The 23869-nt window shown below is 52.3% G+C and overlaps 1 protein-coding gene across 1 annotated transcript; it reads left to right on the top strand.

Annotated features, from left to right (window-relative positions):
* Positions 1 to 1765: 1765 nt before the first annotated feature.
* On the top strand, positions 1766 to 23869 carry MEX3D (mex-3 RNA binding family member D). Its single transcript, XM_069070152.1, has 2 exons — positions 1766 to 2633; positions 22341 to 23869. Exons 1-2 carry the CDS (start codon positions 1922 to 1924, stop codon positions 23651 to 23653), a joined length of 2025 nt encoding a protein of 674 aa, XP_068926253.1. The 5' UTR covers positions 1766 to 1921; the 3' UTR covers positions 23654 to 23869.

The following is a 23869-nucleotide window of genomic DNA, read 5'->3' as shown; positions in this document are numbered from 1 at the left end:
TATCTGTTTAAAAGAGATCATTGAACTAGATCCCCTCAGATTCTAATAGTAGTAACACTATGTTTTCTTAGGCACTATTTATTCTCTAAGTAGATCTGAGGAAGACAGTGCTGGATTTGAAAGTACACAGCCTAGTTTCCCAACAGGATATTAGAACTCCCCTACCTTGGAGAGGCAAGCATGGTACAATGGAAAGAATACCATCTTGCTATGAAAAGACACAGGCTCAAAACCCACCTCTGTCGTTTGCTACCTGTGATCCTGGACAAGCTGTTTAATCTGCCCGAGCTTCAGTCTCCTCAGCCTCTGAGGTCCAGTCCAGCTCTAGAGGTAGGATCCTGGGGTGGTGGTGGTGGGGACACTTTTTCTCCTTTTGAACAACGAATCTGCATGCCCTGAGTATCCACCCCACCACCAACTGGCAGCGGAAGGGAGAAAAGGGGACACGAGGGAACCGGCCTAGGATTAACAGCCACAAATTGAGCAGATGTTGGGCACCAGCTTCTCACGAAGCGCCAGCCAACGTGCATGCATGCACACCCAGCCCGAGGGGACCCTAGTGCCACCCCCACCCCCAGTCGAAGGAATAAGGAGTTGGGTGTCTATCTACCAGGGGTGTCTTTGGGGTGCGCAGGGGCGGGCATCCTAGACTTCGTTTCGCGTGGGCTTGGTGATAGTGGGAGGTCTACATCAACGGGAGGAGGTCCTGTTTATAAGGGGGCTCTTTGTGCATCTGCCCCACCAGTCTTGGTGACCTAAAGGCGTGTTCGAAGGTCGGTATCGTCGCGTGAGAGCGTGAGGAAGCCTGGGCGCTGTTCCTGGACTGACCAACCCAACTACCGTCCGGGCAGCCAGTCCCGAAGCCTAGGCAGCCCCCTCCTGCCCCGCCCCTTCCCGACTCCCATGACTCCCTACTTCCCTTCTCTTCCCCCCTCCCCACTCCGTCCCGTCCCGTCCCGCCCCGGGCCCCGCCCAGCCGCGCCGGGCCGCCTCTCCGCCGACATGTGGGACGGTGCAGAGCCCGCGCGTGCGCCGTGTCCCCTGACCCATTGTTGGGCTGAGGGGTGACGTCACGGGCTCCCGGGAAAGGCGGGGCTGGGGGGGGCGGCCGGAGGAGGAGGAGGTGGAGGAGGAGGGAGCTTCCAGCCGCCGCCGCCGCCGCCGCGCTGCCCACCGCCCTGCCCACCGCCGCCGCCGCCGCCGCAGCCCCCGCGACCGCCGCCGCTTCCCGCCCCGGCAGCCGCAGCCCCGCGTAGCCGCCGCCGCCGCCGCGACGAGCCCCAGCCTCAGCCCCAGCCCCAGCCCCAGCCCCAACCCCAGTCCCAGCTCGAGCCCGGAGCGAGCCCGCCAGGCAGCGGCCGCGGTAGCGTCGGCGGCCGCGGCGGCCTCGGCGGCGTCGGCAGCAGCGGCCGCGGTAGCTTCGGCGGCGTCGTCGGCGGCAGCAGCAGCAGCGGCGGCCGCGGCCGCGGGCGCAGCTGAGCCTCCTGCCGCTCCCCCGGCCCCCTTCTTCCCCCCGCTGCTGCTGAATGCAGGCGGCCGGCTGGAGAGGAGACAAAGGAGGAGGAGGAGGAGGCGGGGGGCGGCGGCAGGAGGAGCAGGAGGAGGAGGGGGCGGCGGCGGCGGCGGAGGAGGAGGAGGAGGAGGAGGAGGAGGGGGCGGCGGCGGCGGAGGAGGAGGAGCAGCAGCAGCAGCCCGGGGAGCGGCGGCAGCGGCGGCAGCAGCAGCTGCAGCGGCGGCAGCGGCTGCGAGGATCGGAGCCCCGAGCCCTGCCCGGGCCGCTGGCCGCCTCCCCTCCGAGGGCCCGGCTCCCGCTGCTGCAGCAGCAGTGGCAGCAGCAGGAGCGGCAGCGGCAGCAGCAGCAGCAACAGCAACTCCGGGGCTAGCGAAGCCCGGCTCCCCGCCGCCCTCCCCGCACCCGGCCATGCCCAGCTCCATCTACCAGCCTGAGGGAGGGGAGGCGGCGGCGGCGGCGGCAGCGGCGGCCGCGGCGGGACCTCCCCACGGCGGCGGCCTCGGGATGCTCAGCCCCGGCCCTGGACAGCAACAGCAGCAGCCCCCCGCTCCACCGCCGCCGCCCCCTCCCACCCCACCGCCGCCCCCGCTCCCGGACCAGGGTGCAGAGGGGGCCGCCCCGCCTGAGCAGGAGGAGGCGGCCGCCGCCGCCTTGAGGTTCGCCCTGGACCAGCTCTCCATCTTGGGGTTGGAAGAAGAGGAGGACAACGAGGAAGAGGAAGAGGAGGAAGAAGGCGGGGTGAACGGCGAGGCCTGCGCTGGGGAGGAAGAAGAAGAGGACGACGATGAGGAGGAAGAAGACGAGGCAGCCGACGGCGCCTTGGAAGACCTGGACCCCGCTACGGGGCCCGGCCTGGACGCCCCCGGAGGGGTGGCCGTCGGGGCGGGGGGCGTGCTGGGAGCGCTGCAGATGCTGGACACGGAGGTGAGCCCCCCGGCCTCCACCACCACATCCCCACCAGATGTGTTCAGCAACTTCCACCACCACCCTCACCTGAGCCACCACTCCATCCTGGCCGAGCAGATGAGTGTGATCGGCAGCCGGAAGAAGAGTGTCAACATGACCGAGTGTGTCCCCGTGCCCAGCTCGGAGCATGTCGCCGAGATTGTGGGGAGACAAGGTAAACTCCCTCCCTGGGCTTGGTCGGTACCTTCTTCCCCTCCCCCCGCGGCGCCTGGGATCCCTTTATCCAGAAAGTGACACTAGCAAAAGTGGCTTGACCGCCCCTAGCGTGGAAGTTCTGCCACACTGACACTCCCTGTAGAATCGGGGGCATGGAAATGACAGGGGATGTAACTCTCAGGAGGGGCCCACGGCAGCCCCCTAGCAGTGGAGTTTGGGGTCAGCATGTGGCCCAGAGGCTTTGGTGAGCTTGACATGACGTGCACCCCCAATTTAGGACAGGAGATCTGGGCTCTCCGGGAAAGAGGTGCACCCCCCCCCTTTCTGTATCTGGGTCACTCTTGTTCCCTTTGTGCAGTGCCTGGAGAGTTTAACTTGGCAGAAACCCTCCTCTCACCCTGCCAGCCTTGATTCCCCCCTCCCCCCATTCCCCTGTCCTTGGCCCTGGCTGCCCTCCACCTTTTGTCTGCTGCGTGGGTTTGGTGGTCCCGGGCTGGAGACCTCGCCTCTCTAACTAGGGGACCAGCCAAAGTTTGAGATCGTGTTAGTGATCTGAAGAAAGAGTTCCAGGGGATGAGTGGGAGAGGTTTTGTTCTGCTTGGGGCTTCAGCCCTTTTTTTTTTTATTTTAAGAACCATCCTCCACCCCACCTTGTAAATAGAATTGTCAAAAAACTGATGGAGAAGGGAGGGGGGTGTCATCTGCTTTGCAGAGAATCAGTCACAAAGACCCCTTGTATCTCAACAGCTAGGGATGCTACAGGAATAATGAGGGGGGGGTATTGGGGGTGGGGGGGCGTTGATGTTTTTGAGGAGATCTTTGAGTCGGACGCGGATTATTTGATATTACAGTTGGGGTTGTATGTGTTCCTAAATGTATTGGTCTGGTAAGCTGGTGGGTATCTGGAGTGTGGTGCCTTCACCCCCCCACCCCCACCCTGCTTTGCACAGTCCCTGCTGGGGTGGAAGAGGGGGTGGTCTCCATTCTATCCCAGGCTAGAAGGCTGGGGCCAGCTCTATTGTCGGAGGGGCCTGGGTGGCTGGCTGCCCTATTGTTCCCTTTGTTAGAGGACCATGCTGCGATTAGCATGGTGACATCAGGCCCAAGGCTTCCCATTGGTGGCTAGGCTGCCCTGAGCCAGCCCACTTCCCCCCCTCCCCACTCCTTCCTAGCTCTACTCAGCCCTGGCCCAGCCCAGCCCAACCCAGCTTGGCTGCTGGTCTCAACTTTCTGTTCCCCCTTCCCGAACCCCTCTCCTGCCATGGATTCTCCCCTCCCCCCCCCCATTCCCTTGCTTTGCCTAGCTCTTTCTTTGTGTCTGGGGGGGTGGGCTGGTTTGGGAAGCAGGGTGGGGTCAGGCTGGCAGCATTGGACTTGGAAAAACTGCCCAACTCCCTTTCTGCCCTCCATTGTGGCATTCCAGGTCTGGGATAGAACTCCCGAGGTCAAGCCGGTCCCAGAATGACAGTAACCTTGGTTTCAGTCTGGCTTGTCTGCTCATTATCTCCATGGCAAAAACAGATTTATTGCTGTGTGACTGATGAGGAAACTGAGTCCCATATGGGATGGTTATTCAGTCCATCTTTCTCATTTGACACATGGGGAAACTGTGTCCAAGAGAGATGAAGTGATGCCCAAAGTGATGGAAATCTGGATTTGAACCCAGGTTCTCTGCTGTTCCCAATCTAGAACCCTTTATTTTATTTTATTTTGCATCTCGCTGGTATTGGCTCAGTTTGGCCTCATTTCTCCTTGAAACCATTTGCTCCCATGTGCCCGAGTGTAGGGAATGGGCTGATGGCTGGACTTGGGGTCAGCTCCCTCCTTGGGAGCTAGCTTTGGGCTGGCTGTTGGGCAAGCCAATTATGCTCCTTCAGGTTCGGTTTCCTGCAACATCTGACTAAGAATAGGACCCAAGTCCCGGGGTGGTTGTGAACTTTAAGGGGGATCTTGGATGCTGGTTCAGTGGATCGCCCTGCCACTGTTGCTACTACAGCAGGGTCTAGTTAAGGCCAGCTGGTTGCTAGTTTAGGTTTAGGATTCCTGGTGCTCAGAGAGATATCTTGGCCAAGGTCACTGGGCAAACGTGGTGGCAGGGGAGCATGGAGCTCCCATCTGTGGAGCATCTCTAGTAGCTTTTCTGCCCTTGGCTCCTGAGTGCTTGGGGCCCCACCCTAATGGGCACTGGGGAGTCGACTGAGCGATCAGGATGGAGTGTCAGGAGCCTTAGATTAGTCCCCTGTGCCTCTGGGCTTCCCTCAGGACCCCTGGGAGCTGGATATCCAGGCCCTTTCCCAGTCAAAGGATCACTGATCCAGAGGTAGAAGGCACCCCAGAGGGCAAGGTCACACAGGTCATAGGCATCAGCATAGGCTGAACAGGGCCAGCGCTGCAGCTGGTATATTCAAACCTAAGACAACCCATAACCATTGCTAGTGACTCCCCAAATGACCTTGGGCTAATCATTTTTCAATTAGGTCTCAGTTTCTCTGTTGGTCATCCAGGGGATTTGTCTAAGGTCACTTGATGAGTCCCAGTAAATCTGGGAGCAGACCCATGAAGGCCCGAGTTCTTTTCTTACCTTGGCCTCCAGTCCAAAGGTCAGTCTCTGGTGCCCTAGATGAAGCTGACTGACATGCCTGTAGTAGCTAAAGCCTGGATTTCTATTTAGACAACCTCTTCCCCCCCACAGACAGACAAACACATACACACACACACACACACACACACACACACACATACACACATACCTTTGTTTCCCTGGCTTCCTCCTTGTCTGCCTGTTCTCAGGTTAGGCAGACATATGACTCCCACTTTGGCCAAAAGCAAACTTATTCTATGAAAATCTGGGTTTTATACAAAAAGAAAATAGTCCATTCTTTTGTAGTGCTTTACTTTCTACACAGCCCTGGATAATGCAAGGATTATTAACCTTATTTTAGGTTGAGGAAACTGAAGCCCAGTGCCCAAAAGTCAGTAAATGACCTGAGGCTGGATTAGAACACATCTTCTGAGACTGATTCCAGGGCTCTGTTCTGTTGCTGAGATTGACAGAGAGGATTCACTCCCTAAATAAAAGCATCCTTCTATGCTAAAGGAAACCCCACAGGAATGGCCAGCTCCCCTTAGATGCATCATAAAGCAGGAACAATTTCTAATATCTGTCAGCCAAGTATGTATTAATCCTCTTTATGGGCAAGATATGGAGAAACACTTCTGTTGGGGAAAGCAAAATAATGAGCTTGGAAAGTCTGCTCCCCAGGGGTCCCAATCCCCAGGAAATTCATGGCTTCCACCTTAGGAAGGATGAAGTCAGCTCTCTCCCTGGCAATCTGGGGTTCACACCTGGGCATTGAAGGTGGCATGAATTAGAGCTCTGTGCATGTTTCAGAGGGGCCTGGCCTTGGTAGCTCACCAAGCAATAAGGTGGGGAAGAAAGGGTTGTTGACCAGTGAAGGTCCCAGAATGGAGGAACATTTATAATCTAGGGCAGGGGTGGAGACCTGTGGCCTGGATGCCAAAGGTTCCCTACCCCCGATCTGGGGGATTCTCTGCCCACTCTAACTTGGAAGATCTCTTCGTGAAAGAAGGCCATGGGTCTAGGTAAGGTCAGGATGGGGATAGTGTGATTGGGCTAGGGGGTTGGATCTCATCTTCCCAAACTCTGTTTCTTCCCCCAGCATTCTGACTCCAGACCTGTACCAGACCCCCAGTGGGCCAGTTTTGCCCTCAGAGGGCAGCGTGGCATAGCAGAAGTACAGGTTTAGAAGGGTGGGGCAGGGGGTAGGGGTCTATACTACCAACTTACTGTATGATCTTTGGTAAAATTACTTTTCTTTGGGCCTTGGTCAAACAAGGATAAATCACAGCACCTGCTGCACAAGGTGGTTGTGGGAGGATCCTTCTCAGACCTTAAAATGCTATATCAGTGTGAGATGCAGCCAGTACAAAGCCCTAAGTGCTGGGAGAGGAGAAGGGGGCTCCCTGATCTTGGAGCCTAGGGAAAGCCAAAGGGAGGTAGGTGCCACCTACGGGAGTAAGAGACTCAGTCCTTTGTTCTTCTCCTCCTTGACTTTGAACTTCCCCATCCTCCCCACCCTCCCCACCTCTGCCTTTGGAAATCCCTTTCAAGCTCCCTGCCTCCTCTGGGAGGCTTGCCCTGCTAGGTTCCCTCCATTCTCAGGAATGAAAAGCCATCTGAAGGATGGTAGGGATCAGGAAAGTCTGGGCCCTGAAGAGAGGAGCTTGTTTCCCTTTGGAAGGAAGAGAATAAATATTTATTAAGCACCTGCTTTCTGCCAGGCACTTTGCTAAGCATTTTACAAATATCCCATTTGATAATTAGGGGAAAGGTAGAATTTAAGGACTTGTAGAAATCAGGCCTCTGAGGCTGTGGCAAAGGGAGGAACCTCAGGATTATAATTTTAATTTTATTTATTTTTTGCAAGGCAGCTGAGATTAAGTGACTTGCCCAGGGTCACACAGCTAGTAAGTGTTAAGTTTCCGAAGTCAGATAGGATTGTAATTCTTGAAGGGTTTGGAGGAGAAGCCCCAAACAGGCAGCCTAGAGACTCAGTCTTGAGTTCTAGGCCCTTAAGCAAATGCCTCCCTTTTCTGAGCCTCAGTTTCCCCCTCCAGATGGGGGAGGAGAAGAACCATTCTGCTCCCCTCTTCCCAAGGCAGTAGTGAGGAAAGTGACCTTGAAAGAGTTATTGTTGAGAGAGGTGATTGTGGGGTATGGGGGAGGGACTGGGACCTACCCTGCTTGTAGAGGACCCTTTGGTTTCTCTGAACCACCCCTAGCTTCTTCCAGGCTACTCCTCTTGAAGGTGATATGTCCTACTGAGAACCCAAAGAAGTAGTCAGGGATAACTTCCAACTACCTCCCCCTCCTCCCATGGCCCCGTCCCTTCCCCTCATCCCCCCAGCTGCCTGACTGTGCTAGGGCAGATTCCCAGCAGAGTGTCCTCTTCCCTGAATCCTCTGACCCATCTCCAGTGCCACCTCTGGGAAGTCCCTAGTGATTTAACCTTCCAGGTCCCAGGGAGGGAGGGAGGGGATTCCTGGTAGAGGCACATGGGTCTTTTATAATTTATTTATTTTTAGATTTCACATTCATTTCCACAAGATTTTGAGTTACAAATTTTCTCCCCATCTCTCTCCAACCCCCCACCCCAATACGGCAAGCATACTGATTACCCCTTTCCCCTTCCCCCAGTCTGCTCTCTCTTATATCCCCTCCATCCCCCCCCCTTACTTTCTTGTCGGGTAAGATGGATTTCTATACCCCATTGCCTATATATCTTATTTCCCAGTTACATGTAAAAACAATGTTTTAACATTTGTTTTTAAAACTTTGAGTTCCAGATTCTCTCCTCACCCACCTCCACTTGTAAGGCATGCAATTCAATATAGGTTGTACATGTGTAGTTATGCAAAACATTTCCATAGTAGTTATATTGTGAAAGACTTTCCCTCCGTCCTATCCTGTCCCCTATTTATTCTATTTTCTCCTTTGACCCTGTCCCTTTTCAAAATGTGTGCTTCTAACTACCCTCTCCCCCCATCTGTTCTCCCTTCTATCATCCCCCCTCTTATCTCCTTCCCCCCTACTTTCCTGTAGGGTAAGATACCAATTGAGTGTGTATGTTATTCCCTCCTTAAGCCAGGTCCAATGAGAGTAAGGTTGACTCATTCCCTTTCACCTTCCTGCTCTTCCCCTCCATTGTAACAGCTTTCTCCTACCTTCTTTATGTGAGATAATCTACCCCATTCTGTCTCTCCCCCTCCCAATATATTCCTCTCTCAGCTCTTAGTTTTACTTTTTAGATATCATCCCTTCACAATCAGCTCACGCTGGAGGCACGTGGGTCTTAAAGGGCATTGTGACTCCAGTGAGCCTAGGATGGGATGTGCAGGAGGGTGTTCTGGCTGCGTGGGGGGGAAGCAGAGATGAGATCTGCAGAGGTAGATGGGGTGTGTATATGGGGGGGAATACAGGAAGGTGCCAGCCAGGAATTGACTGGAGCGGCCCCTTTGCACAGGCTGCTCTCTCTGCCTGAGATGTGTTAGCTTCCTTCAGAGGCATCTGGGTGGCCCAGTGGATAGAGTACTAGCCTGGAGTCAGGAGACCTGAGTTCAGATGTGACCTCAAGACACTTTCTAGCTGTGTGACCTGGACAGATTCCTTCCTCTCTGTCTGCCTCTGTTTCTTCATCTGTAAAATGGGGATAATAATAGCATCTCCCCTGACAGGCGTGTTGTTGGGATCAAATGAAATATTTGTAAAGGGCTTAGTGCAGTAGGTACATACTTGTTGTTCGGTCATTTCAGTGGGGTCTGACTCTCTGGGACCCCGTTTGGGGTTTTCCTGGCAAAGATGTTGGAGTGGTTTGCCACTCTTCCTTCTCCAGCTCATTTTACAGGTGCATACAGTATGCTGGTTTCCTAACTTCAAGGCTTAGCTCAGGTGCCTCCCAGGGAAACCTTCAGGTCCCCTCCATGCTCCAGGGCCCTCCTACCTCCTGTGCATACTTGTTTACCTGACCTGTCCTAGCAGAATGTAAGTTCCTTGAAGGCAGGAACTATTTCTCTTGATTTTTGTGTCATGTGCCTTCCATGTGGTAGATGTTTAATAAGTAAATGCTAATCAGATTGCATTGGCTTCAGAAGGAGGAGGCCAGGTTGGAGGCAGGAAACCTTAGTCACCTCTGTCCTTACAACTGTGTGATCTTGGCCCTGTAGCAATCCCTCCCCTCTTTGGGCCTCAGTTCCTTTTCTGAGACTAGGTGCTTAGGCTAAATTTGCAAAGCCCTTCTAATTCAGAGAATTCTGCTTGTGGGGCTTAGTGGACTAAAAGGAGCTAATGCTGATTTTGGAGGAGGAGCCACATTTTAGGAAGGTTCGGTCATTAATTATTAGGTGCTTACTCTATGCAGAAGCCTAATATTGCCAAAGCTGGAGGTAGAAGATTCTGTGGCACTCACAGTTGAGTAGGATGGATACTGTACTCAGACACTCATAGATCAGACACACCCTGAGAGGGAGAGGGCTGGTTAGAGATGTTAGTGGTGTTAGAGAGGGCAGAAGGGATGGTCACTGGGGTTTCTGGGGTATCTTCTTAGAGGAAGTGTCTGGGCCTTAGAGAATGGGAAGGTATTGGACATGGGCAAAGGACCGGAGGTGGGAGAGCTGTATCTACACAGGCTGTGTATGCACTGGCTTGGCTGGGGTATAGTGGAGATGATTCCAGCACTCACACAGAATGGCTGGAGTTGGGAAGACCAGTGAAAAAGCAGGCTTTGTGGTCTCGGCAAGAGTGGCTGAGCCCAGGCTAGGGAGGGGCTGGATGGGACCAGAGAGAAAAAGAGGTCTGGGGGTGGTTTTGTGGCTGGGGCAGAGGCAAAGGTGGCTTCAGGAATGTGCGTTTGAGGGAGCTGGGATAGCAGGTGACAGGCATGGACAAAGCAGGGAGCCCCTGGTCCAGTGTTCATGCCAAGAGGCACTTGGGAAGGGGAAGAAACACTGGATTTAGAGGTGGCCTAAATCCTAGCTCTACCACATATGGCCTGTGGAAAGTCATTCCTGTTCTCTGGACTTCATTTCCCCTTCTCTAAAATGGGAATATTCATCCTTCCGTTGCTTACCTCATGAGGCCATGTTTATAAGCAAATGTAGCAATACACATAAAGTAGGCCCCGCCGTACATAGAAATGGGAGATGTTGCCGTTCTTTTGTTAGGGATTCAGCTGTCGATGCCCTATTGGCCACGGAGTGACTCCATGTGCTTGGAGGAAGCATGGAGTCTGATCTGGACTCCCAGCTGTGCTGTGGGATCTTGCCCCAGTCCTTTCATTTCTGTTGAAGAGAATAAAATTAGCCCTTCCCTGAGCCTTGGCCTCACTCGGCAGAAAAGGTTACTTTGGCCTCCTTTTTAAAAAAATGTATATTTAGTTTTCAGCATTCGCTTTTATTTGGTCTTGTATTTGGAAAGGCCAGTGTGGCGTGGTATTGTGGACTGAGCGCTGGGCTTGGATCAGGAAGACTATGGTCCAGGTCCCAAACTCTGACTCTCATTGACTGCGTAACCTTGGACAAGTCACTCTCAGGCTCATCTATACAATAAAGATCATAGTGACACCTTACTGTCAGCAGTGGTTCTTAACCTGGGGTCTCTGGATAGATGTCAGGGGATTCACTGAAAGTGACATCTTGATTTCAAAATAATTAATTTCCTTTATAATCTTGTGTATTTTATTTGATGTAAATAATAATATCCTTCTGAGAAGGGGGCCTCAGGCTTTACCAGACTGACTGCCACAGGGGTCCAGGGGTCCACACAAAAAGATTAAGAACCCCTGCCTTATGGGTTTGCTGTGAAGATCTGTGTCCACAGAGTGCTTTGCAAATCATAAAAACTATAGATGGTGAAAACTGATTATCACTGACCCCTTTTCTCCTTGCACTTTCCCTGCTCACCTCTTTCAAAGTTGGAGAGTTTCCCTTCATCCGATCTTAGAGCCCTGAGTTCAGATCCCCTCTCTCTACTGCTTAGCTGTATGACCTTGACCAAATTCCTCACCCTCTCTGGACTTTAGGCTCCTCATCTGTAAAATAGAGATAATAATTCCTGCACTACTTGGCCTCCCAAGGCCAGCAGGAGGAAAGTGCCCTGTCAGCTGTGAAGAGCTCTGAGAAACAAAAGCTGTTATTATTTGCTGCTGAGCTGAGGGAGTGTCTGGGGGATATAGGAGGGCCTGGGGGAGGAGGGAAAGGGTCATGGACTTCCAAGTGGCAGCCTCTTATTTCAGAGGCCGTGGGTACAGTGGAAAGAAAAGGGGCTTTGGAGTTGAGTACTTGGGTCCTTCACTACCTATGTGACCATGGGCAGCTCAATGAACCTTTGCCTGTCAGATGCATGGTTGGTTGGTCTATGGGTTGAGCTCTCAGTCTGGCTTCTCAGTCTGGTCTTCATTTCTAAGAGCTGTCTTTAGAAGCCTCTTCTGGGGGCTGCTACAGATGGACCCTAGGCTAGGCACTGTGAGGAGAGGGCTGTGAAGATAGATATGCTCTGTTCCTTTGAGGGGTTGGAGTGTCTGGGGAGAGCTCAGCTACCCAGAGGAGTACAGTATAATCAGAATGTGAGCGCGCCTGTGCCTGTGTGTGTATAATTAGAATCAGAGGACCTGGATTCAAATCCTCCCTCCAGCACTTATTAGCCATGTTGCCAAAGGGCAAGTCACTTCTCTGAGACTGTTTCCTCTTCAGTAAAATGAGGATGGTAATGGATGCATGATCCCTCTCACAGAGGGGTCATGAGGGGAGGGAGTTAGGGTGCTTCAGGGTGGCATGACCGTTCTGCTGCAGATTGCTCCGCTGGTGTGGGGGATATGCATCCCCAGCTTTGCCCTTGTGGCGGGGTTCAGTCATGTCTGACTCTTTGTGTTCCCACGGACCACAGCCTGCCAGGCCTCACTGTCCTCTACTGTCCCCTGGAGTCAGCTTTGCTCTCTTTCTGACCCTAAGCCTTCTCTGGAGTCCTTGGTCTTAGGCATTTAACATATCAGGTCCCTTCTGATTTTTTGTGACACTTCTCCCTCTCAGCTCTGCTTCCAGCTGCCTCTCCATTCCAGCTTGGCCTAATTTGCTGGATTGCACACCTCATAATTGTGGGGTATCCCTGGTCTGTACCCTCTTCTCCTTCTGTTCGTTCTTATGTGACCATCTCACTATTTCCCATGGGTTCAGTTCTCATCTCTTGTCCTGAATTATCACCTGCCTGTTAGACATTTCAAGCTGCATGTCCTGTAGGCATCTCCAACTCATCATTGTCCAGCACAGCTCAGATTATCTTGCCCTCCCAAACCAGCCCTCTCCTGAATCCTTCTACATCACAAGTCTGCAGCCTCAGGGGACTCCTCATTCATCCTGACTCCCAAGGATCTAACAATTGCCACATTTTCTGTTCCCCCCACCCCCATCTTTCAGACACACCCTCTTCCCATTCACATGGCTGTCACCCTCATTCAGCCCTTCATTGCCTCTTGCCTGGACTTTCTTTTTTTCTTTTACTATTAAAAATTTTTTAGAAGTATTTTAACCAATTACATGTCAAAACAATTTTTAACATTAAAAAATTTTTTTGAGTTCCAAATTCCCTCCCTCCCCTCCCCAGTAAGAGAGTAAGCAATTTGATATGTTATGCATATGCAATCATGCAAAACATTTCCATATTAGTAATGTGTAAAAGAAAACACAGATCAAGAAAAAAAATATGGGGAAAAAAAGTGAAAAATTGATCTCCATTCTGACTCCCATCAGTTCTTTTTCTGGAGGTGGATAGAGAGCATTTTTTTTTTAAGCAATCCGGGTTAAGTAACTTGCTCAAGGTTACACGGCCAGTTATTTCTGGGTGTGGTGCTGAGTATCTGAGCCTGGATTTGATCCAGGTCATCCCGACACTGGAGCCGGTGCTCTTATTCGCTGAGCCACCTGGCTGCCCCTAGAGAGCATTTTTTTATCATGGATCTTTTGGAATTATCTTGGATTGTTGTGCTGCTGAGATCATTCATTATTGATCATTGAACAGAGTTCTCCTGGTTCTGCTCGTTTCACTTTGCATTAGTTCATGTAAATCTTTCCATTGCCCACACTGTTTCATTAGCCTCCTAGGGGCCATCTTTGCCTCAAGTCTCTCTACTCCAGTCTGTTACCTGCACAGCCACCAAAGTACAGATCTAACTTTGTCATCCTTCTGCTCAGTTAAGTCCTATGGCTTTAGAATCAAATATAAACTTAGCATTTAAAGCTCAGCACTTCCTGACCTCCTCCTACCTTTCCGGCCTTCTTCCACATCACCCCCCCTCCATACACTCTATGACCCAGCCATCTGGGCCCACATAGGATGGCTCCCCACCACACATGGTCTTCTCCCCTTCCTCACCTCCAAGTTTTATCTTGAGCCAGATTCCTTTTGTAGAAGGCCCTTCCCAATCCCCACCCCCCACTCTTAGGCTACCTTAAATCCACTCCATGGAGCTGTATCTGCTCTTTCTGGATTATCCAGTAGGATACCATTTGTAAAACTCTTAGCACCTTGCCTGGCACCCAGTAGGTGCTTAATAAATAATACAATGGAGACTCTTTTCCTTGAATGTATGACTTGCATGAACCTATGTATATTTATGTTGTCTTCCCCATTGACATGTAAGCTCCTTGAGGTCAGTGACCTTCCCTTTTTATTTATATCTCCAGGGCCCAGCCCAGTTTGTAGAAAGCACTTAATTCTTGTTGAATGATTGATTGATTTCCAGAGCCCAGTGAGCAGCAAGCCTTCTAGGTCCTGGGAGCTCCCCCTGGATTAGGAGGAAGATCAGGCTTACTTATCTCTTAAGCTAGGGCTTTGGGCCTCCTGACCTCTGAGGTCCATTCTCCAGACTACTCTTTAATTCTTGTTGGACTTTCCTGGGTAAATCACCACCAGCTAGTACCTCCCTGAACCTCAGGCCTCTTTTGCATCAGGGCAAGAGAAGATGGGCCTTTGACCAAATCATTGAAGGGAAAGCTGAGGCAGGGAAGGGACTGGGCCCATAGTGGGTGGATGGGTTCGTGAGTCAAACTGGGGACCTTTCCAGACACCAAGTCCTGTGTCATGCATGTACCAAAGAAGGATGCATGGAGCTCAATGTGTAAACTGAAGTGTGAAGGGCTTCTTGGGGGATATGGACTAATGCGGAGTTTGAAGACGGGATGGGATCAGGTCTGGAAAGGTGAGGTGGGAGTTGTGTTCATAGACTAGAGTCAAGACCAGTCTGGTGAGAGCAGAGGGAGATGAGGGGGCTCTGAGGGAGGATTGAGGCCAACCATGGATGGCGCGGAAGGCCTTGAATGACATGGTTAGAAGTCTGGGTCTCTTCCTGTATAGGTAATCAGTCAGTAAGGGTTTATTCAAACATGTGGCTGTGCTATGTCAAGCCCTAGGATATGCTTTTTCCTAAAGAGCAGGACTGGTGGTTTCATCTCCCCTCTAATCAGTTAAATACAGTGGCTCCCTATTATATATATATTTTTAAGGCCTCCCCCCCTTTTTTGGAGGCAGTTGGGGTTGAGTAACTTGTCAAGTAAGTGTCTGAGGCCAGATTTGAACTCACATTGTCCTGACTCCAGGGCTGGCTCTCTATCCATTGAGCCCCCCTGCTGCCTCTAGGATCAAGGATTCTAAAGTCTTCTGCTGAGCATTGAAAACTCTTCACCCCCAGGCCTCTTCTTATCCTTCCAGTTGTATAATTTACTCCCTCACACATTCTAGGCTCTATGAGCCTTCTTGATGTTTCTTAACCAAGATACTCCCATCTCTCCTCTCCAAGCCTTTGCCCTGGCCTTGCCCCTCACCTGGGAATGCTCTCTTTGCCTCCTGCCTTGCTTGGTTCAGATCCCCTGTGCTGGAGGAGGTAAACCCCCCCCCCCCCCCCCGCCCCAGGGTCTTCCTTCAATGATTACCTCACACCTTTTCTCTCTCTTGTATGAGTCTTGTTGTTCAGATATCTTTCCCTCTCCCATTAGACTGAGTGCCTGGAGAGCCTGATCTTATTTTGGCCTTTCTTTGCATCTCCATGTTTAGTAAGGTGCCTAACACATAATAAGTGAAGTGTCTGGCAAGCAAAGATGTGATCGTGGAATTTAGAGGTGAAAAGGGATCTTAAAAGTCATCTAGGACAATTCCCCCCTCTCAACTCCCCACTTTATAGATGAGGAAAATAAGGTTCCAAGGATGGAAGTGACTTGTCCAAGGTCACTCTGACTGAGCTTTAAGAGATAAGAGCTGACTTTTATTCTGTACTTTGGGGTTTGCTGAGCATTTTGAATGTCTTTTGAGCCTCCTGATCCCCCAGGAGAGATAAATATCTGGGATAGAATTATCACCCTTTAACAAAGGAAGAAATCATAGCTATTAATAATAGCTAGAATTTCTGTAGCCAAGTAAGGTTTGCCAGGCTCTTTACATCTTAACTGTGGGGTGGGAGAGAGGTACTTGATTATCCCCATTTTACCCTTCAGGAAACTGAGGCAGAGTACCCTATGTCATACACATTTCATGGGTGTACTGAAACCTAAATCCTCCCAGCTCCCAAGTCTAGCCCTCCGTCCACTCCGTTGTGGCTGTGCTGGAAAACCCTGAATGGGAAAAGGCCAGAATTGGGGGAGGTCAGGGTGGCCCAGCAAGGGCAAAGGCAGAGAGGAGGCCAGGTCATTGGAATGGAGAGCAGGTCAGGGTCACCTTTGTAAGGGAAGCTTGGGGAAATGCCGTGAGCCTGCCTCCATCCTCGTAGGGGCACTGTGTCAGCCTCTGTAGCTTTTGGTTATGGTTTGGAAGGATTGTCCATGGGCCCTGATGTTCCAGCTGCAGGCCTTGCTAGCTGTCAGACCCTAGTGCCCTGGATTGCCAGCATGTATTGATTAAGCACTTCTTGTGTCTAGGCCCTTTGATAAAGGAAAGAATGCTTGGGAACCCTTGGGAGGAGGGTTGAGTGCCCTTGCTTGGGTCTCAAAGACATGGACTTCGGGGTTGTATTTGTAGGGGGAGTCCTGGCCTCCCCACACTCTTCTAGGACTTCTAGGTCTCAGGACCTCCCCTCTAGCCTACCCATAGGCCCTTTTCCTAGGTTGGTTCATTGACAAAGAAAATGAAAGGGTCTAGATCTGGAAAGAGACCTAAGGAGGTCTGGGATTCAGCCCCTTATCATCCAGAGGCCTCCTCACAACATCTGAGCACATGGTCAGCTGGCTTCCTGCTTAATCATGGGAAACTCACTACCCTGGTAACATTTGTATTGCATTTTTTAAGGTTTTCTGAGCACTTCATACACACACACACTCTCTGCGTGCTCTCTCTCCCTCTCCCTCTCTGCTTCTCTCTTCCCTCTCCTCTGTTTCTGTCTCTCTGTCCCCCCCCCCCCACTGTGGTTCTCACCATAAGCCAGGCAACCCATTTCCACTCTGAGATAAATGTTAGGAAGCTTTTCCATGCCTTGGCTCCCCTAACCCTTCCAACCACCCACCTAAGCCAGTCCTCCCCAGATTCTCTTGTTTCTGCCACGGAGCAAAACTTAGATAAGATATCTACTGAAAATGACCTCAGAGACTGTCCTAGCCAGCCCTCCCCCTTTTAAAGATGGGGGAATTGAGACAAGAGATACTAAGTAACTTCCTCAAGGTCACACAGCTAGTATGTTGCAAATCTGGAATTCCAGGGCAGGGATTTGCATTCTGAATCTTGTGGCTCAGGGCCAGGGCTTTCTCTGGGTTCCAGCCTTGTTGGTCTGAAAGCTGCTGGGCCTCCTGCCCCCTCCCAGACTTTGGGGTGATGTCTGGGCTGGAGCCTTCGCCCTGCCTCAGAACCTGCAGTGCCTACATGGCCTGATGCCTGTTTCTCTGGGTACTGCTCACTGTGGGAAGATGGTGGAGGGGCCCAGGAGGAGGCAGCCCTGACCAGGTCCTTCACTTAGGAAGGTGGCAGAATGAGAAGGCACCCCAGAGGCCATTGAGTCCAGCCCGTTCTTTTTATAAGTGGGGAAACTGAGTCCCACAGAAGGGAAGTGATTTGCTTCAGGACCTGTTTTGTTTGCATTATGTAAATTGGAAGTATTCCACCTAGGGAAGGCATTAGCATTAAGTAGACTTGGGGAAAGCTTCCTGTAGAAGGTGGGGTTGTAGCTGGGGCTAGTAGGAAGCCAGGAGGTAGAGGTGAGGAGGGAGAGCATTCCAGGCATGGGGGACACCAGAGCAAATGCCTGGAGTCTGGACATGGAGAGTCCAGTGGGAGGAAGAACCAAGAGGCCAGAGGCTCTGGGTCAGAGTACATGGATGGGAGGTGGCAGAGAAGCCTTGGGGGTATCAGAAGACTAGAACAGAACCAGAGTATATAAAGGACTTTGAATGCCAAGCCAGATTTTACATTTGATCTAGAAGAGGTGATAGGAATACCCTGGAGTGTGCCGAGTAGAAGTCAGCCTTAGCACCATAGGCAAAGAGCCACCCTCAACCTGGAAAACCTCAGGTCTCACCTGTGGCCACATGCTGGCTGTGTGACCCTGGCCAAGTGCACAGTGGTCCAGGCAGACTCACGCAAACGTGCCAGCATTCCCCCATCCAGGTATTCCCTTTGCCACCAAAGTTACAAGGGCAGCCCCTATCCCTGTATAGTGATTTAAGACTCTCCTGTGACTGTCCCAGCAGGCTTGTCAGGTAAATAATGCTGGTGCCCTCACCCCCATCTCATAGATGTGGAAACTGATGGCAGTAAGTGGATTTCCCCTCTTCCGTCCTTGACAGTGTGACCACCCCCCCACCCCCTCCCAGCCCCAAGAACACTCCAATGGAGTGGTCAGTGACCTCAGTTCTATTGAACTTAGAACTGGCCAGGGATCCAGAACTCCTCCGATCCTCACCTTGTGCTTTCTCTGTCACCTTGAGGAAAGAGGTGGGGAAGGGGGGCCCACAGTGGAAAGAGAACTGGCTCTGGCTTCCCAGGACCCGAGTTCAAATCCCGCTCCAGATGTTTATGATCCATGTGACCTTGAGCAAGGCTTTACCTCTCTCTTGGTCTTAGTTCCCTCCTCCATAAAATGAAGGGGTTGAGCCAGATGGTCTCTGAGGTCCTTCCCAGTTTTGGAGTCATGATCCTGATTCCTCCGTCAAAACCAAAGCCAGGAGGAATTACATTAATTCAGTGGCATCTGAAATCAGCCCAGATGCTGATCTCTTTCCCCGTTGGTGGCTCTTGGGGTGCACAAAAAGCTTTTTTTCACAATAATTCCCTTTCAGGCAAGCAGTGCAAGTTTCATGATTCCCATTTTATAGAGGAGGAAACTGATTCAAAGGACTTGTCTCAGGTCAGATGATCAATAACAACAACAGTAGTATAACCTGCGTTTGTATAATGCTCTAACCTTTGCAAAGCACTAATACAAAAATTCTCTCATTTGATCCTGACAACAGCCCTGGGAAGTAGATGCCATTATTATCCCCATTTTAGGGTTGAGCAGACTGAAGCAGGCAAAGGTTAAGTGACTTGCCTAGGCTAGTGATAGAAATCAGGGGTTCAATTCCCCATCTTTTGGTCCCAGGCTGGGGTTTTTGCCCAAGAAAGCAGGTGACTACCTTGTTGAAAATCATACCCAAATGTCATGTCTTCAGTCCAGCCTTATTAAATAGCATTGCTTCCTCCTGTCCGCCACCCCTCTCTCTTTGGGGCACATCAACATCTGTGCTGAAAATGGGTGGGATTTAAGGCTGAGAAAGTGAACCAAGGATACCCCCGGGAGAAACACACTCAACAGACGGCTCTTCCAACTGGGGACTTTACCTCATACTTCACTGAAAGAAACCGAGGCCCTTCAGGAGAGATCCCTTCTTCCCCCTCCTCCTTATCTCCACCCTCTGATGTTTTCTGTCCCATCTCTGCTATGGCATCCCCGCCACACACACAGGCGATCGCATCTTCTCTCCCCTCTCATCTAGCATTTCTCTCTAATCTTCCATCTTGCCTGACTCCTGGCTTATTTTTACTGCTGCCTATTACCGCACCTATGGTTCCCTTAATGATCATTTCAGCCATCCCCACTAGCTTCATCCTGTATCCCTCTTCCCCTTCTCTGCCAGACTCCTTGGAAGCTATCTTGAGTGCCTCTACTTCCCTTTTCCTTCCTCATTGCTTAAGTCTTTGTGGCCTGGCTTCCAGCCTCATCGTTAAATTAAAGTGAGCAGTGATCTCTTAATTGCCACATGTCATGGCTTTTTCTCAGTGTGTGTTGTTCTAGAGCATTCTAGAGCTTCTGGAGGTCTGCTTTTTCTGGATATGCCTGCCTGGGTTCTCTCTTCTGGTTCTCCTTCAGTCTCCTCAGCTGGATCTTCCTCCAGGCCCTGCCCACTAAGCTATGTCTTCCAGACCTCTGTCCTGGGCCCTCTTCTTCTTCAGCTGGTGACATCAGCTTCCAGGCCTCTCCATCCAGCCTCACCCTCCCTCCTGACCACATCCCACCAGCTGCCTCTAGAATACCTCAAACTGGATGTCTCCTCAGCATCTTAAACCCCGTGTGTCCCAAACAGAACACATTCTCTTTTCTTCCCAACTCTCCTAACTTTTCTGTCACCATCAAGGGCACCACCATCTTCTGTCACCAGGGCTCGCAACCTAGGGCTCATTGTCAAGCCTTCTCTTGTCCATTCTGTCCTGTTTCTCCCTTCACAAGGCCTTGAGGATCCAGATCCCCTTCTCTTCATTCACATAGCTGCCCCCCAGGACAGGCCTCATCACCTTGGCTAAGCCAGTGCAGTAGCTACCTTCTGGTTGGTTTTGCTGTCTCAGGCCCCTCTCTGTTCTCTCAGTTCTCTCAGTAATTTTCCTAAGTCACGTTTGTCTCACACCCTTGCCCCAAATCAATAAACTGGTGGCTCCCCACTCCTCCCCGATGTAATCCTGTTTCCCATTGGGAGTCCTTCACAGCCTGTCCCTGTCTTACACTTTTCTCCTCTCCAGTGATATTGGCATCCTTGTTGGCTCTCGAGCAAGAGCCCCTGTCTCCTGGTTCTGTGCCCCCTTCCTGGAATGCTTTCCTTCCTCCCCTCTGCCTCCTGGCTTCCTCCGAGACGTAGCTCAAGCCCTGTCTTCTGCAGGAGGCCCCCTCCCCTCCACACACGTTCTGCTAATGCCTTCCCTCTGCTGCTACTTAGAGGTTCTTTTCTCTGTCTTATATAGACATGGCTGTTTGTGCGCTGCCTTCCTCAGTAGAATGTGAGCCCCTCTAGGGCAGGGATTGTGGCTTTTTGCTCTCTTTGTAACCCCCCCCCCTCAGCACAGAACCCAGTACTTGGCACATAGCAAACACAGAAGAGACGCTTGTTGACTGACAGCCACTAGAATTAGCCTTGGGCCATAGAACACAGTATGTCAGAAAGAGCAGGCCCTTTGAACAGAGAATGTCAGAGCTGGGAGGGGCCCCATAGAACACAGGATGGCAGGGCTGGGAGGGCCCTCAGAACATAGGATGGCAGAGTTGGCAGGGCCTTTAGAACACAGGATGTCAGAGCTGGGAGGGCCTTTAGAACAGAGAGTGTCAGAGCTGGGAGGGCCCTTGAAACACAGGATGGAAGAGCTAGGAGGGCCCTTAGAACCCAGGATATCAGAGCTGGGAGAGCCCTTAGAATACAGGATGTCAGGGCTCTTAGAACAGAGAGTGTCAGAGCTGGGAGGCCCCTTAGAAGACAATGTTAGAGTTAGAAAAGGACCACCTAAGGCTGGTTTACTGGACTTAGGGTTGAAAGACCTGGATTTGAATGTTGCCTCTAGCACATGCTAAGTGTAGTCTTGTATAAGTCATTGAATGTGTTTCTGAACCTCAGTCTCCTCATTTGTAAAATGGGTCTAATTATATCTGTAGTATTTAACTTGCTGGCTTGTTGTGGGGGCTCAGATGAGTTTCTGGGCCTGTGATTTCATGGGTAGAGGAAACTCCCAGGTAAGTAAGTTCTGTCGTACCGCACCCTCAGTCTTAGAGAATTGCTCACAGCAGAGGGGTCACTCGTTCCCTTGGGCCTCGAGGCCTACAGAACTGGACTGCAGCCCAAACCAGTTGAGAATGTCCTTGGGAAAGGTTAAACAGAAACAACACGTACAGCCAGTGCAACGTAGACATTGTGGGTTTGTGGTTTCACAAACAATCTGTAGCCCACAGGGACCTTTTTTCTGGTTGAGTTTGCCCATTTTGGCCTAGAGCGCTGAGAAAGTGAAGTGACTTGCCTGGGGTGACTGAGCCAATATGTGTCAGAGTTTAAATTTGAGCGTGGATCTCTCTGGCTTTGAGTCCAACTCTCTCTGAGACAGACAGTACTGAAGGGACTTGACTAGAGTCACACAGCTAGTAATTGTCCGAGGCAGGATTTGAACTCAGGTCTTCCTGAATCCAGATTGAAAGCTAACTTAGGAAAGGCTTCCCAGCAGCACCTCAGCTGAGCCTTGAAGGAAACTAAAGATTCCGTTGAGGGGTGCAGTCATATTCTAGGTATAGGTGAAATGCCTGTGCAAGATGCACAGGTAGGAGGAGTTTGTGGAACAGCTAATGGACTGGTTTTCTTTGAGCCTGTAAGCAGTAGGGAGCCATTGAAGATTCTAGCACACAATCACAGCTGCAATGTCAGGAGGAAATAAGGGACTAGAAGAAGAAAGAGAAGCTGGGCCCCAGCACTCCCATGACTCAGTAGGTCCCTCTGTTCAGTAAGGACTGAGGATTCTTTTATGAGGTAAAGGGTATGAGCTGTGGGGTCAGCACACATGGGTTCAGGCTCAGTGTTCTGCTGCCAGCTGACTGACTTCGAGAGCCAATGTGGTGCAATAGATAGTACTTAGAGTCAGGGACCGACACCCCCCACCCCCGCCTTCTACAAATGACAGCCAGGCAGTCAGTGACCATTTATTAAGCACCTACTGTGTGCCCATTTTTAAAGCACTGCTGACATGAGGACCCGGGGAGGGAAAGGGCCTGACTCCAGGTCCACCTTGCAGGGTTGTTCTGAGACTCCTCTATTTTTCAGGGGGCTAGGGAGAGGTTGGAGATTTTGGGGGGTGCAGGGTAGAATGTGAGCGTGTGAGAGCTTGGTATGAGGTTCTAGAAGTGGGAGTCTGATCATTGTTTTTCTTCTCCCACCTCAGGATGCAAGATCAAGGCCCTTCGAGCCAAAACCAATACCTACATCAAGACCCCTGTGCGAGGCGAGGAGCCGATCTTCATTGTGACTGGGCGCAAAGAGGACGTGGAGATGGCGAAGCGGGAGATCCTGTCGGCCGCTGAGCATTTCTCCATGATCCGGGCCACACGCAACAAGGTGAACGGCCTGACGGGGGCTGTGCAAGGGCCTCCCAACCTCCCCGGGCAGACCACCATCCAGGTCCGAGTCCCCTACCGAGTGGTGGGACTGGTGGTGGGGCCCAAGGGCGCCACCATCAAGCGGATCCAGCAGCAAACCCACACGTACATCGTGACCCCGAGTCGGGACAAGGAGCCTGTGTTTGAGGTGACGGGCATGCCTGAGAATGTAGACCGGGCCCGTGAGGAGATCGAGGCCCACATCACCATGCGTACGGGCTCTTTCATTGATGCTGGTGCTGAGAACGACTTTCACTCCAATGGCACTGATGTCTGCCTCGACCTGCTGGGCGGTCCTGCGGGGCTCTGGGCCAAGGCGCCAAACCCGGCCCGGCGGCCGTCAGCCGGCCTGCGCGCAGACAGCCTGGCCCCGGCGGAGGCCTTCTACAGCAGCCGGGCCCCTGCAGCTGAGGCCAGTCCCACCAGTCCGTATGGTCCTGGCCCCGGCCCGGGGGGCGGAGGCGGATTCAGCTTTGGGGGGGATAGTCAGTCTGCTGCCCCACCTGCCCCACCCCTGGGCTCTGAGGACTGTGACTTTGGCTTTGACTTCCTGGCCCTCGACCTGACCACGCCAGCTACCATCTGGTCTCCCTTTGAACGCACCAACCCCCTGCAGGCCTTCGGCGGCTGTCCTTCGGTTCCTGGCTGCCCCCAGCGGAGGAACAGCGGGCTCAGCGGTGCCGCCACCCCACGTCACTCCCCTACGCTGCCTGAGCCAGGGGGCATGGGCCTTGAGCACCCGCTGGCCCGGCGCATCCCCAGCGAGCCCGTCAGCGCCCTCTCCTGGCTCCCGGGGCCCCAGGGCTCTCTGTCATCCTTCTCCAACAGCACGGGCTACTCCTCCTCGTCATCTTCCTCCCTGCCAGGCAGCGTGTCAGCAGCCTCGGGCTCCCCTACAGACTCCAGCAGCTCGGAGGGTGCCCGCAAGGCCTCCCGGGACTGCATGGTGTGCTACGAGAGTGAAGTCATTGCCGCTCTGGTGCCCTGCGGCCACAACCTCTTCTGCATGGAGTGCGCTGTCCGGATCTGCGGGAAGGCTGAGCCGGAGTGCCCCGCCTGCCATACCCCAGCCACCCAGGCCATTCATATCTTTTCCTAGCTGCCCCCGCCCTTCAGCTGGGGGGGAGGGGGGACTAGGGGCCAGCATAGACGAGAGGAGAAAGGGGGACCTCCCTGTCTCCCACTCCTCCTCCTCCTCTTCTCTTCCCCTTCCTTCACCCAAGCACCCCTTTCCACTCCGACCTTTTTATTTAAAAAAAAATGACTCCCAGGGGGAGGAGGAGGAGGAGGAGGGATGGGGGGAAGGGAGAGGAGC

The sequence above is a fragment of the Petaurus breviceps genome, unplaced genomic scaffold (assembly GCF_028583685.1).
Source record: "Petaurus breviceps papuanus isolate PSGF00001 unplaced genomic scaffold, PetGlider_PUasm1.0 108, whole genome shotgun sequence".
In the NCBI taxonomy this organism is placed as follows: Eukaryota; Metazoa; Chordata; class Mammalia; order Diprotodontia; family Petauridae; genus Petaurus; species Petaurus breviceps.
This window is presented reverse-complemented; position numbering and strand designations above follow the sequence as displayed.